Below are 15,252 nucleotides of genomic sequence, written 5' to 3' on the forward strand. Positions count from 1 at the left end.
AGCGGAATTTGCGGTTAGAAGACATGCAACAACGAGTATAACAACGAATCGCAAACAAAAATGGTGCATAACAAAATTTGTTGTCAGAAGAATAATAACGTTGCAGTAATTGACGGCATTGACTTATGGCTTAGAATTCAGTGCTAACCTGCAAAGATTCCGTTAACTACCTAATTGTCAATTAAAATCAATAGAACCCTTCAAAGTTGTATGGATTCACTGTGGAGCCCTTGAAAAATTTCCTTGAAAAAACAGTAGTAAATAAAGGTGATTCGTTTGGAGATTACTGCTTGCATAATTGAAATGTTTTGCCATCCCAACAGTTTCAAAATGAATTGTTTTACCTCTTTGCTACCACGCCAGCCACTCTCTAATGAGTTCCACAAACAAGTCCAAATCTTAAGTTTTCGTTTCGGAATTGCTACATTCAATTAAAGCAAACCTTTTGAGCGATAAAATCGGGAAAGGGCTCATCCTTGACACTATGTTAAATTTCCATTAAAAATAAATTTGCATAACTCAAAATAACTTAGCAGAAAGTGTAAATGATTTTGTTCAGTCGATTGCTTTGAATTGAACTCATAGAAGGTCAATGGAGATCTTCCAAAAAACGGCTTGAACGAAATCGAAATTCCCGAAGATATAGTTTCTAATAATCATCTAATTGAAGAAGTATTTAGATATCGCATTATAAATCAAAATTTCAATGCATTGAAGGAGCACGTTATTTCTAGCGTAACTCAACAAAGATATAAGTAAAATAAATGCTGAGATTTTCGATCATCTCCCAGGTGAAGACTAACAATTTATCAATTATTGTTCTGTGAAGGGTAAATAGGAAGGAGGAATTTGATTCACAGAAGAAATTCTTAGTTCAATTGAAGTTGATTTTTTGCCACTCCATGACTTAAAATCAAAGAATAAGAAGAAAGTTATGCTAAAGTGTGATTTAAATCTTTCAGAGGGTATGTGCAATGGAACACGCCTGGATGTTACTGAGTTATGTAACAACGTAATTAAAGCGTAATTTCTTGGGGGGGGTTCTAAAAGAAGTTCATATTAAATAGCAGTTGGAAGACAAGCGACAATTTGAGCTGCATAAATACTAACCTGCTGTGTACCGATTCAGAGGGACAGAGTGACTCGCGGTCTTCTGGTACAAGAGTCCCACCAGAATTTGGTCTCTGTTGGGGGGAGGGAAAAGTGAGTAGCACCCCCTACTGCCTGTAGAATTTTTTTTGAGAGTGTGTATATTAAAAAAGCTTCAAAAAGTAGTGAATGTGGGACATTTTTGGGAAATACAAAAAATTACAATCGAAGGGGTCGTGGCGGGCCAAAGACTGACTCTATTTATTGCAACTGTACATTTTTAAATGTTGATTAGTATGGATTAATGCACATAAAACATACATTAAATTAAAAAAAAGAAAAGATTTTCAACTGAAAGTAACCTACGGAGCAACATTGAGAAATTACAGAAACTGTTACATATATGAGAGGGGTTTCCCTCTCCTCAACAGCTCACTCTTAACTCTGAAGTTTGACTTTCAGTTCCAATCATTTAAAAATGACTCCTGTAACACAAGGGCCATTTAATCAGGATAATATGTTATTTAAAAATTATAAAAAAAAATTAGCGTAAAGAGTGAGGTATTAAGGAGGGGGAACCTCCCTAATGGACATAATAATTTCTGTTTATTTTAAGTTTTAATGTTGCTCCTTACTTTCAGATGAAAAACTTTTCATTTATTTAATTTCTTTTATTTATAATTTTATTATAAAAAATAATTTTATTATTTTATTTATATTTCATTTATTTATAAAATATCCCTTCCCCCTCGAAAAATTCCTCCATGAAAAGATCTTCCCTCGTAACACTCCGCCCACCAAGAATATCTCCTCCCTCCTGGAAAATTCTTACATACTTCCTAATAGTCAATACTTTATGTGAAAAATGGCCAAAGCTTATAACTTGCAGCCCTTCCCCTCTTGACTGTGGGGCATTAAATCATCTTCAAAAACATAGTTACTAGGCTTTTCGACTGTGCTAAATAAAATAAATATCTCAAAATTTTGATCGGATTACTTTGAGGTGAAAGAATGCGTGGGTAGGGGGGCTAGATGCCCTCCGTTATTTTTGGTGATTTAGAAAGGGCACTATAAATTTTTGATTTTCGATAAAATGAGCCTTCTCTCGATCTTCTACGATCACTCTTTCGTAACATGATTGCCCTTGAAGTAAACAACAAACAAACAAATAAATAAATACGCATCCGTGATCTTTCTTCTGGCAAAAAATACCAAATTCCACATTTTGTACATAGGAGCTTGAAACCTCTGTAGTAGGGTTCTCTGGTATACTGAATCCGATAGAGCGATTTATATTAGCATCACTTGATCTTTGGGATGTTTCTCTTTTTCACAAATTGGGCAAATTTTCGCAGGCTAATAACTGTTGATAGGTACCATTAAATTTGACGAATTTTACATATCTTGAATAAGCATCAATATGTAGAATCTTGAACAAAAGTAAAAAAGTTCGGTCTTAAAATTTGACGTTCGAGGCTTCTATAGCCTCTTATCCCCATATTAAGACATATTGACTTCTTCCATAACTGACAGTAGACAACTATGCACGCTTTTTTGAGAATAAATGAAGCCTAAAACAGAGCAAGCAATTAAGCCTAGAACTTTTATTTTACTTTTAATTTAAATTACTTTTTATTTTACTTTACGAAACTTTTACTTTACTGAAATTCAATTAATTTAATTTAATTTAATTATTAAATTTTATACAGTCGTTCTAATTTAAAATAGTTGTTAATTTAAAACACTTCTAGGTGTTTATTCCCCCTCCCCTGAAAAATACGCCCAGAGAAAATACCCCTTCAGAAAATACCTCCCGGAAAATACTCCCGCGAATGATGCCCACCCGCGGAAAACAAGGTTCCCAAATTTGAGACTTGTATTTGGGTTGTTTAAAGTTTTTTTGAAAAGTGCTAAGCAAGGGGAAAAGGAAGAATTTATGCACCGAAATCATCTTTAAAACTTAGCTAAAAAACCTGCAGATCCATTTTTATTGAAAGACTTCCATATGAACTTTTGCAATTTTTAGCAGTGGCAGGCGCCAAATCGAAAAGGAATTGAAGAAGAAAAAAATGTATGCGAACAATCATCAAATTAAGCTAAAAACACATGGCACCGAAAAGTTTAAGAGGTTTAAAGAGGTTTAAGAGGTTTTAAGTTTAAGAAGGTTTAGTTTTCCTTTGAAGGGATAGTTGCCTTTGGGAACCAACAGGTTCTTTTGCTTAAGTTTTTACGGACGATTTAGTTTCTAAGATTTAAATTCTACGAATTAGTTTTTCGTATCTTCCAATTGTAAAACTGCCATAAATCACCATTAATAAATAAATGAAATTCAAAACTAAAAGAAATTACAACAGATGACCTAATCAAACTCAAAACGAGGAAAAATTAAAAGGAGTAGGGTGACAACACCCATGTCTTCTCAAGACCAGAACATAACTTTTACTGTACTAAAAAACTAACAAATAAATATAGTCAGTTCAATACACATATTCTGATATTTATTCCAAATAGTCTTAACACTTCTTTATTTTTTAAAGTCAAAAAAGTGAAAACGCTCTTTAACTTACAGTTCATTACCATGAATAGTTTACTTTAATGATATATTGCTTACTTTGCTATAAGTAGACTATAATGTAATTTTAGTGTAAAAAATGCCACCAACACAAATAATATAGTGTTGTTAATATAGAGTGAATCAAGAAGCTAAAAACATCTATCTATACACGGTAAAATCACAAAGTTTATATATCATTAAGTTTTCATTTTAAAAATTGAGTAAGACATTTGTTGATTATTTGACCAAAAAAAGAGTATTTTTCTTTTTTTTTAAGATATTGAAGCAGACAATGTATTAATAGATGCAAATAGGGAAACTGTATAGGGAGGGCGGCAATTTTACGTGGCTGATGATTCAAAATTATAGTTATAGACAAAACTATATGCATTTACAATCATTGTAGTGTTTTATCACATAGTCTTAAAAGTGCAACTTAAGCTTTCTTTTACTCATAACCATAATCTTTACATATAATTTGCAATCTTTTCTCCCTTTTCTGCGAACTGCTAAGTTAATTTTGTGTCTTTTTGCAGCTTTAGTAGTCCGGTATCTTACAAAGAGGTTTATAGTGGAATACAAGTCTGGTATAGGTAAGCACATTTCATTGTCGAAGAGGGATTTTCATATTTAATATTAGTAACTAATTACAATTACATTGGTGTTTTCAGAATTAGGTTTCAAAATGTAATGACCCTATAATAGTTTTACTGTGTATTTATATTGTATGTTGTTATAAATGCTTTATACATAGTACACGGAAATACATTTGGTATTTAATAATTAAAATATATACTTTAATATTTCTATACCCGTGAAAGTAAAAGGCTAGGGTGAGGCTACCAAATGAATTTATACCTTTGTTCTGTATTCTAAAAAAAAGGGAAAAAAGCAAGAAGAAGAGCTATACTAAACTAAAGAAGAGCAGAAATAGTCATACAGTTTTTCTTAGCTTAAAACAACCCAAAATGTCTGTAAACGAATAGATGAAAAAAAAAACAGAAATTGGAATAAATGATCAAGTCAAACTAATAACGAAAAAAATAGTAAAAAAAGGGCTCACACCCCCTTATAAAACCAAACATGTCAGATAAAGGTACTTGTGTATTATTCAACACACTCGAGAAGTGAAGTTAGATTAGTCCAAATGAAACAGACCAAACTGTGATGAAAATATAATGCTTTATTAACAAAATCATCATAACCTAACGTATGAGTATAATGTCATGTCATGACCATTAACGCACTGATTTGTTTTCGGCAAGAGCCTCTTATGCAGGAAAAAACTAATTTCCTCTTCTTCATTCCTTGGCAAATCCCAAATCCTAATTTGAACATCCATGGTCAGACACTGTCTTCTATGACCATATGTTACAAACTAAATGAGTTTTGTAGCTGTGTAACCGGTTTGTTCTCGAATGTGTACTGAATAATACACAAGTACCCAGAAAAATAATGGATTCAATCCTTAGGGCCGTGTGCTACAGGGAACACTAGATCGTAGTCTCTGATTCTTGCACTGGAACCTCCTTCAGGCCAGCATTACTGGCAACGATATAAATGTGCTTAGTTTAATAGACACCTGTGTTACTCATTAAATCGATAAGTTTAAAATGATTTTCAAACTTTGTTCAAACTTTTGTTACGTGGTTGAGAGTCCGTTATTTTCAATTTACGAAAGCTTGATACAAAATTGCTGTTTTCCATAAAAAGCTAAATATGAAAAAGCTAATTATTTCCCAGGAAAAAAAATATCAAAAAGTGCCCCAATGATAAAAGACATCAATTAATCCTTAGTCTTATGCACTGGAACCTCCTTCAGGCCAGCATTACTAGGAACGATGTAAATGTGCCTAGTTTTATAGACACCTGTGTTGATTTTGGTGGCTATGAATCTCTTATTAGCTCTCTTTATTTCACCAGTATTGTTGAAATAAAGTGAAAATAAAGACTATACCATTTTCTAGATGTGTTTGATTTTTTTCTAAATATTAGAGATAAGTAATTAATAAATAATCTAATAAACATTTAGACTTTTGCACAATTCGGAACAAACAGCTATTTAAAAATTTACATACAATACCATTGGGCTATGAAATAGACCAGGGGAAAATGGCGTGGGAGAGGGATTCTTTGCCATTCAAATACTTTTGGTCCTTGAAAATGGGACTGGATCTTAAAATTTATGATTGCGTCAGCTCCCTCTAGGTTTTAAAGATAAAACCTTCCATAAAAAGTGATAAGAAGAAAATACACGAGAGGCACGTGACTATTTATTAAGGTAATATAATCACATTGCTTTTTGTTTCAGCATTTATTTTTTATGTTTCGTGAATTTTTTGTTTATTTTGTAGCATTTTCAATCCTCAATATAATCTTTACTTTTCGGTTCGGCTGGATTGTTTGCATATTTGTAATTTTCGAAATATTATCGCTCTTAAAAAAAACATAACAAATTAAAGCGTTTAAAGATGGAGCAATTTATTTCCTTTCACTCATTCACTGCCAAGCTGTGCCACAAGTTTTTTATCCACAATTTTTCACATTTTATCTTAGAGCACTGAGTAATTTGACATGCTGGCAGTTCTTGCTTGACAGATAGGTGGTAGGATACTGGCAAACGTATGTGTGGCCTTGTCATGTCTAGAATGGCTTAAAGAATTTTGGAAAGCGATCGTGCTGGATTTGTATTTAATTGGTTCTCATTAAATAATTTCATTTTTAGAGTCAGGGCCCAAATATTTTGATAAAATGGCGTCTAGATGTAAATTAATTTAAACTAAAGGACAATGAGCATCTACAGAGACTTTTATTTTGTTTAATATCTTATAAATCTTTTTATTTAGCATTGTTAAGTGTTTTTAGGCAGTTTCACAATGTAATTTAAACCCCAAAAAAATCTATGTCTGCGTAGACAAATTTGATGAGAAATCAATGAAGAAAGACCATAAGAAAACAAGAGCTAAGACCTCATATGGCACTTGTGACGAGGTCGGAAGAGCCAAGAGCCAAGACCTCATATGTTATGAGCTCTAGCAAAATTCTAAGAATCAATAGAGTGCTTTAAAAGGAAAATCAGAGGCTTAACGGCAGAAAGGATTTAAAATAAGAGCTCTGAGTCACGAGATCTTTCTAAATATCAAAACTCATTAAGATTCGATCACCCACTCGTAAGTTAAAAATACCTCTATTTTTCTAACTTTTCCTCTCCCTTCAGATCCCCAGATGGTCGAATTCGGTACAACGACTTTATCAAGTCAATTTGTGCAGCTCCCTGACACGCCTACCAATTTTCATCGTCCTAGCACGTCCAGAAGCACCAAACTCGCCAAAGCACTGAACACCACCACCCAAATCCACCAAAGAGAGTGGATCCAGTCCGGTTACGTCAATCATGTATCTACGACATTTAAGAACATGTTCCAAGATTTATGGTTCCCCCTCCCACTCTTCCCAATGTCAAAAGTTCTGGTTGGGATTTGAAATGAGAGCTCTGAGACATGAATTCCTTCTAAATATCAAATTTCATTAAGATCCGGTCACCCGTTCTTAAGTTAAAAATACCTCAATTTTTCTTATTGTTCCAAATTAACAATCCCCAGCTCCCTCAAAGAGAACGGATCCGTACCAATAATGTCAATCTCGTATCGATAACTCGTGCTTATTCTTCCCATAGAGTTTCATCCCGATCTCTCCACTCTAAGGGTTTTCCAAGATTACCGGTTACCAAGATTTCTGTTTCCCCCCTCCGACCCTCTGTTTCCCCGGATTCGAATTGCAAATGGAGCATCTAAGACTTAAGATTCTTCTATATGTCAAGTTTCATTAAGATCCGATCCCCCATTCGTAAGATACCTCGATTTTCACGTTTTCCAAGAATTCTGGTTTCCCCCTCCAACTCGTTTCATTGTCACCGGATCTGGTCGAGATTTAAAATGAGAGTTCTAAAGCATAAGTTCCTTCTAGATATCAAATTTCATGAAGACCTGATCACCCGTTCGTAAGTTACAAATACATTATTTTTTCTAATTTTTCCAAATTACCCCCCCCCCCCAACTCCACCAAAGAGAGCGGATCCGGTCCAGCTATGTCAGTCACCTATCTTAGACTTCTGCTTACTCTTTCCACCAAGTTTCATCCTGATCTCTCCGTTTTAAGCATTTTCCAAAATTTCTGCCCCCCCCCCCTAATGACACTGGATCCGGTCGGGATTTAAAATAAGAGATCTGAGTTTCTAGGTCCTTCTAAATATGAAATTTCATTAAGATACGATCACTCTTTCGTAAGTCAAAATACCTCATTTTTTCTTATTTTTTAGAATTAACTCTCTCCCCCCCAACTCCCCCGGAGAGAGCAGATCCATTTCGGTTATGTCAATCTCGTTTCTACGACTTGTGCTTATTTTGCCCACCGAGTTTCATCCCGATCTCTCCACTCTAAGCCTTTTCCACGATTTTAGGTTCTGCCCCCCGAACTTCTCCTTCACCGGTTCCGGTCGGAATTTAAAATAAGAGCTCTGAGACACGATATCCTTCTAAATATCAAATTTCATTAAGCTCCAATCACTATTTGTACGTTAAAATTACCTAGTTTTTTTTATTTTTCAGAATTAACCCTCCTCCCCCAACTCCCCGAAAGAAAGCGGATCCGTTCCGGTTATTTCAATCACGTATCTAGGACTTACGATTATTTTTAATACCAAGTTCCATCCCGATCCCTCCACTCTAAGCGTTTTCCAAGATTTTAGTCTCCCTCCCAACTCCCCCCAATGTCACCAGATCCAGTCGGGATTTAAAATTAGAGCTCTGAGACACGATATCCTTCCAAAAATAAAATTTCTTTAAAATCCGATCACTCCTTAAGTTAAAAATACCTAATTTATTCTGATTTTTCAGAATTAACCCTCCCCCCCAACTCCCCCAAAGAGAGAGGCCTGTTCCGGTCATGTCATTCACGTACCCAGGACTTTTACTTATTTTTCCCACCAAGTTTCATCCCGATCCCTCAACTCAACTAAGCGTTTTCCGAGATTTTAGGTCACCCCCCCCCTCAATTCCCCCCTATGTCACCGGATCCATTCGGGATTTAAAATAAGAGCTCTTAGACACGATATTTTTCCAAGCTTCAAATTTCATTAAGATCCGATCACTCCTTCGTAAGTTAAAAATACTTCATTTTCTCTAATTTCCAGAACTAACCCCTCCCCAACTCCCCCACGCAGAGCAGATCTGTTCCAGTTATGTTAATCACGTATCTAGGACTTCTGCTTATTTTTCCCACCAAGTTTCATCCCGATTCCTCAATTTTAAGCGTTTTCCAAGATTTTCGGTTCCCCCCCCAGCTCCCCCCGATGTCACCGGATCTGGCCGGGATTTAAAATAAGAGTTCTGAGACACGATATCGTTCCAAACATCAAATTTCATTACATCCCATCACCCGTTCTTAAGTTAAATACATTTCATTTTTTCTATTTTTTCCGAATTAACCGACCCCCACTCCCCCCCCCAGATGGTCAAATCGTGAAAACGACTATTTCCAATTTAATTTGGTCCGGTCCCTGATACGCCAGCTAAATTTCATCGTCCTAGCTTACCTGGAAGTGCCTAAAGTAGCAGAACCGGGACCGACAGACAGACCGACAGAATTTGCGATCGCTATATGTCACTTGGTTAATACCAAGTGCCATAAAAAGGATGGAGTATTTTACATCTCTTCATTTTTCTCTTCATAATAATTCAAATAAAAAAAATAGATTTTTCAACGGAAAATTGGGAGCAACATTAAAAATTGAAATGAATAGAAATTATTCTGTAAATGAGGGGGACTGCCTCTTCTTTAATACTCCGCTCTTCATGCTAAAGGTGTTAGTAATTCTAATTTCATGGTCCTTGTGTTTTAAGATCTATCTTTAAGGATATTAAATAAAAAAACAAGTTTTTTTAAATTAAAGTAAGGAGCGACATTAAAACTTAAAACGAACAGAAATTACTCCGTATATGAAAGGGGCTTTTCCTCATCAATGCCTCACTCTTTACGATAAAGTTTGACTCTTTCTCTTTACTCTACTTCTTAAAACAGTAAAACACTTTAGCGTAAAGAGTGGGGCGTTGAGGAGGAAAAGCCCCTTTCATATACGGAGTAATTTCTGTTCGTTTTAAACTTTAATGTCGCTCTTTACTTTCATTTTAAAAAAGTTGTTTTTTTATTTAATTTCTGGACGTTTTTTAATTAATGCATGATTTGATCTTGGCTCTCCGCACATAAATAATTAAAACGAAATTTGCATATTAATTTTTTTTTGGCTAAATGGCTTTCTCATAGTTTTAATCTTAAGATTTTTAGAAAAAAGGAGAGAGGGAGGAAGCCTAGTTGCCCTCCAATTTTTTGATTACTTAAAAAGGCAACTAGAACTTTTAATTTTTTTACGAACATTTTCATTAGTAAAAAAATATACGTAATTTACGAATTAACTTATGTAACGAACTTCTATATTGGTCTGTTTTTATTGCGTATATGAGGCAGTTCGCCCCTCGTCGATACCTCGCTCTTTACACTAAAGCTTAAATTCTGTCCCAATTCCTTAAGAATGACCTTTGAATCACAAAGGCCGTAGAATAAATAGTTGAAATTACTAAAAATACTTTAGCGTAAAGAGCGAGGTATTACAAGGAGGTAAGCCCCTCATATGCGCAATAATTTCTGCTCGTTTTAAGTTTTAATGCTGCTCCTCACTTTCAGTAGAAAAAAAACTTTTCATATTTATTTTTTCATTGTTTTTTTAAATAATGCTAAAAAAAATCCTGCGCCCCCTTCATTGAAAGTCTCTGCCCCCATGAGAAGTTTTCTATTGAAAGATCCTCCCACGTAACCCCCCCCCACCTCAACTCTCCCTTCCAAACCAAACAAAATCCCCTGAGAACGTCCGTACACTTCCCAGTAACCATTACTATAAGTATTACATAAAAAAAACTAGTTTTTCTAACTGAAAGTAAGGAGCGACATTAAAACTTAAAACGAACAGAAATTATTCCGTATATGAAATGGGTTGTCCCCACCGCAATCCCTCACTCTTTATGCTAAAGCTATTAATTGTTTTAAAAAGCAGAATTGTGGTAAAGAGTCAAACTTTAGCGTAAAAAGCGAAGGATTGCGGAGGGGACAACCCATTTCATATACAGAGTAATTTGTGTTCGTTTTAAGTTTTAATGTCGCTCCTTACTTTCAGTTAGAAAAACTAGTTTTTTTATGTAATTTCTGAACGTTTTTGAATTAATGCATGTTTGATTTTGACTCTCCACACATAAATTATTAAAATGAATTTTACATTTTAATTCCTTTTTTGGCTAAATGGCTTTCTCTTAGTTCTGATCAGACGATTTTGAGAAATAAGGGATGGGGAAGAAGGCCTAGTTGCCATGCAATTTTTCGGTTACACAAAAAGGCAACTATAAATTTTAATTTTTAACGAATTTTTTTATTAGTAAAAACTATACGTAACTTAAGAATTAACTTACGTAACAAACTTTTATATTCTTAAATTTTTATTATGTATATGAGGGGGTTTGTACCCTCGTTAATACCTCGCTCTTTACACTAAATCTTAAGTTTTGTGCTGATTCTTTAAGAATGACCCCTGAATCAGAAAGACCGTAGAATTAATAGTTGAAATTACTAAAAATACTATAGCATAAAGAGCGAGGTATTTATCTCCTCCTAAATACCTCGCTCTTTATGCTAAAGTATTTTTAGAACCCCTCATATGCGTAATAGTCTCTGTTCGTCTTAAGTTTCAATGCTACTCCTTACTTTCAATTAAAAAAACTTTTCCATGTTTATTTTTTCATTGTTTTTTTATAGTAATTTTAGAAAATCCTGCGCCCTTTTCATTGAATTTTTCTTCCCCCATGACATATTTCTCCAAGGAAAGCTCCTGCCACATAGCCCCCTCCCCTCAACCCCACCCCTAAAACTCAAAAAAAATCCCCCGAAAACGACTGTACACTTCCCAATAACCATTATTATATGTAAACACTGGTCGAAGTTTGAAACTTGCAGCCCCTCCCCCAGGGACTCTGGGGGAGTAAGTCATTCCCAAAGACATAGTTATTATGGTTTTTGACTATGTGGAACAAAATGGCTACATCAAAATTTTGATCTGTTGACTTTGGAGAAAAAATGAGCGTGGGAGGGGGCCTAGGTGCCCTCCAATTTTTTTGGTCACTTAAAAAGGGCACTAGAACTTTTCATTTCCGTTAGAATGAGCCCACTTGCAACATTCTAGGACCGCTTGGTCGATACGATGACCCCTGGGAAAAAAAAACAAAAAAAACAAACAAATAAACACGCACCCGTGATTTGTCTTCTGGCAAAAAATACGAAATTCCACATTTTTGTAGATAGGAGCTTGAAAATTTTGCTATAGAGTTCTCTGATACGCCAAATGCGATGATGTGATTTTCGTTAAGATTCTGTGACTTTTAGGGGGTGTTTTCTCCTATTTTCTAAAATAAGACAAATTTTCTCAGGCTCGTAACTTTTGATGACAAAGACAAAATTTGATGAAACTTATATATTTAAAATCAACATGAAAATCCGATTCTTTTGATGTATATTTTAGCATCAAAATTCCGTTATCTAGAGTTTCGTTTACTATTGAGCCGGGTCGCTCCTTACTACAGTTCGTTACCACGAACCGTTTGAAACACAAGTTTGTAACTTGCAACCCCTCCCACGGGGACTGTGGGGGAGTAAGTCGTCCCCAAAGACACAGTTATTAGGTTTTTCGACTATGGTGAATAAAATGGCTATCTCAGAATTTTGATCCGGTGACTTTAGGGAAAAATGAGCGTGGGAGGGGGCCTAGGTGCCCCCAGATTTTCTTGGTCACTTTAAAAGGGAACTAGAACTTTTAATTTCCTTTAGAATGAGCCCTCTCGCGACATTCTAAGACCACTGGGTCTATACGATCACCCCTGGGGAAAAAAAACATAAAAAAAATATAAACACGCATCCGTGATTTGTCTTCTGGCAAAAAATGCGAAATTCCACATTTTGTAGATAGGAGCTTGAAACTTCTACAATAGGTTCTCTGATACGCTGAATCTGATGGCGTGATTTTTGTTAAGATTGTATGACTTTCAGGGGGTGTTTTCCCCTATTTTCTAAAATGAGCCAAATTTTCTAGGCTCGTAACTTTTGATAGGTAAGACCAATCTTGATGAAAGTTTTATAGTTAAAATCAGCATTAAAATTCGATTTTTTTTATGTAACTATTGGTATCAAAATTCCATTTTTTTAGATTTTCGGTTACTATTGAGCCGGGTCGCTCCTTACTACAGTTCGTTACCACGAACTGTTTGATTGACAAAAGGTCAAAATTTTAGCGGGGTATTTAGGAGGAGGTAGAACTATAGTGGGGCCTTGAGAAGGAGGCAGCCTCGCTAATATACGGTATTTTCTGTTCCTTTTAAGTTTTATTGTTGCTTCTTACCTTCAATTGAAACAAGCTGCTTCTTTCAATTTAATTCCTGATCATTTTTAAATTACGCCAGGAAATCTACCTCCCCCTTCAATATAAATTATCCCACTTCCAAGAAAAATTCCTCCCTGGAAAGCTACCCCACGTAAAATGCTCACCCGGGAAGTTACCCCCACACAATTCCATCCTTAATTCAAGAATATGAGGTAGTTAGAGTTAATAGGAGCTTAATAGGTAGTTAAAAATTAATTATAGATTGTCTGATAAGTCGTTTTTTTACCGCACCAGCACGTTGGTTAAATCTAACACCTGTATTTTTTCTCAAGTGTGTCTAGAAACACGAGGGATCACTCTAGAATGGTCCAAACAGCCCTTAAAACAAAAATTGAAGCCCAATATTTCGCTGCTTCCGTTTTAACAACATAAGAATAAAAATTAGTACGGAATCACAGTCCATTATTATCGTCCAGTATGTTTTTTTTCACCAATACATTTAGTTATGATTAAATCTAAAAATATTAAGGCTGAGAATCAAAACAATGGGATATGTCTACAGACCATTTTTTAATTTAATATGGTATCTGTAAAACTTACTTCCTGGTTAGAAGAAAAAATTATAAAAGATAAAGACCTTCCAAAGCCATTGGTAGTGCATAGAGCGTCGATTTGATATTTCACTTGCAGCGTATTTTTTAAAAGTGGAATTAGCAAGCGTATCGCCCAACCTAATGGCAGCTAGAATCTTTCTCAGGGCACGGTATTGACTATCATAGCATAAAGCGACTGTTCTACATAGGTTAACTTTGAATGAGAGAAACACTAGTCCTTCTTTAGTATGGCTTGAATTGAACAATACTTGAAAAATTACTTTTAGGTTTTTATCTTAATAAACTTGGTTTCCTTTTTGAATGAAATGACACTTTTATATCTCTCTATAATAGTCATCTATAGATAAGAAAGTAAAAAAAAAACAATTAAATAATCAGATTTCCTCCTAAACATGTATAAAAATTGAATATAATAAGTCTTTTTAAGTATATGATTTTAGTGAAATGGTCATGCCTCTTTTGCATCCCTTACTCTTGAAAATGAATTGGTCGATTTCCAAAATGAAACAAAATAGCCTTGTTCAGATACCAAGCTTCTATAAAGTACGTTAAACTCGTAATCTATTGCAACCAAAATGAGTGTCCATCTTTTTTTGTACATTTCATGTATACTGTGATATGACTGAGACGTTCAGCCTAAATTTTCAGAAGAGTTTCGCTAGCGATAATACTGGTTAAAGTCTATATATAAGTAAAGACATGGCACTTCACAATTAGACTTAAGTGATTATCTAGTTGAAATAGATACTTTTCAACGTATGCTTATATTCATATCAATTTTAATCTATTCACTTAAGAATTGACAATCATATTCTTTGATTGTTTGGCGTTACCAGAATTCAAAAACCTTAATTCAATTAAATTGCTTAAATCGTAAATAAGTCGGTTGTGACTCTCCCTAGCAACGAAATCCAACTAAATAACGTAATTCAACATAAAATATTTAAAACTTACTAGTAATGTAATGACTTTGTCCTGATTCAAATCCCTCTTTTTATAAGCGAATCGGATCTCTTCCAAAATGTTTTGGCTGTATTCACCGAATTTCTTAGTGAACATTCAACTCAAACTTTAACTACCATTGCAACCAGAGGGATTGTTCATCTCCAGTTACTTAACTTATCACAGGCTGCTCTATAGCGTTGCCTATAGTAAAGGCCACACGGCTTTTTGAAAATACTTCAAAGATCATATAACAAAAAATCCAGTGTCGACACAACCCTCAGGGCCTGGGGGCAAGCGCTGTAAGTTATGCCCTGTGGGCATATATGGTTATTATGGAAGGGATGCTCGTATAGACTTCAAGGAGGGCTCATTTGACAGGAATTTGAAAGTTCTAGCTCACTTTTTTGAGTCCAAAGAGATCAGAGGACAACTAGCCCCTCTCATGCCCTATTTTCCTCAAACCCATCCAATAACAACTTTGAGATAGCCATATTAAAAAAAAAGTACAAAGATAATATAAGGATAGCTCTTGCACCAACACAACCCCCAGGGCCTTGGGGCAAGCGCTGTAAGTTATT

General features: G+C 34.9%; 1 protein-coding gene across 2 annotated transcripts in view; it reads left to right on the forward strand.

The window, feature by feature from the left end:
* LOC136037032 (ras-related and estrogen-regulated growth inhibitor-like protein) overlaps window positions 1-15,252 on the forward strand; it is a 234,150-nt gene that overhangs the window by 177,554 nt on the left and 41,344 nt on the right. For both annotated transcript variants that reach the window (XM_065719447.1, XM_065719446.1), the window contains exon 3: window positions 4,180-4,236. In XM_065719447.1, the coding sequence (XP_065575519.1) occupies window positions 4,180-4,236 (57 nt within the window). The remainder of the gene's footprint in view (window positions 1-4,179; window positions 4,237-15,252) is intronic.

This window comes from Artemia franciscana, chromosome 16 (assembly GCF_032884065.1).
Source record: "Artemia franciscana chromosome 16, ASM3288406v1, whole genome shotgun sequence".
Classification (NCBI taxonomy): Eukaryota; Metazoa; Arthropoda; class Branchiopoda; order Anostraca; family Artemiidae; genus Artemia; species Artemia franciscana.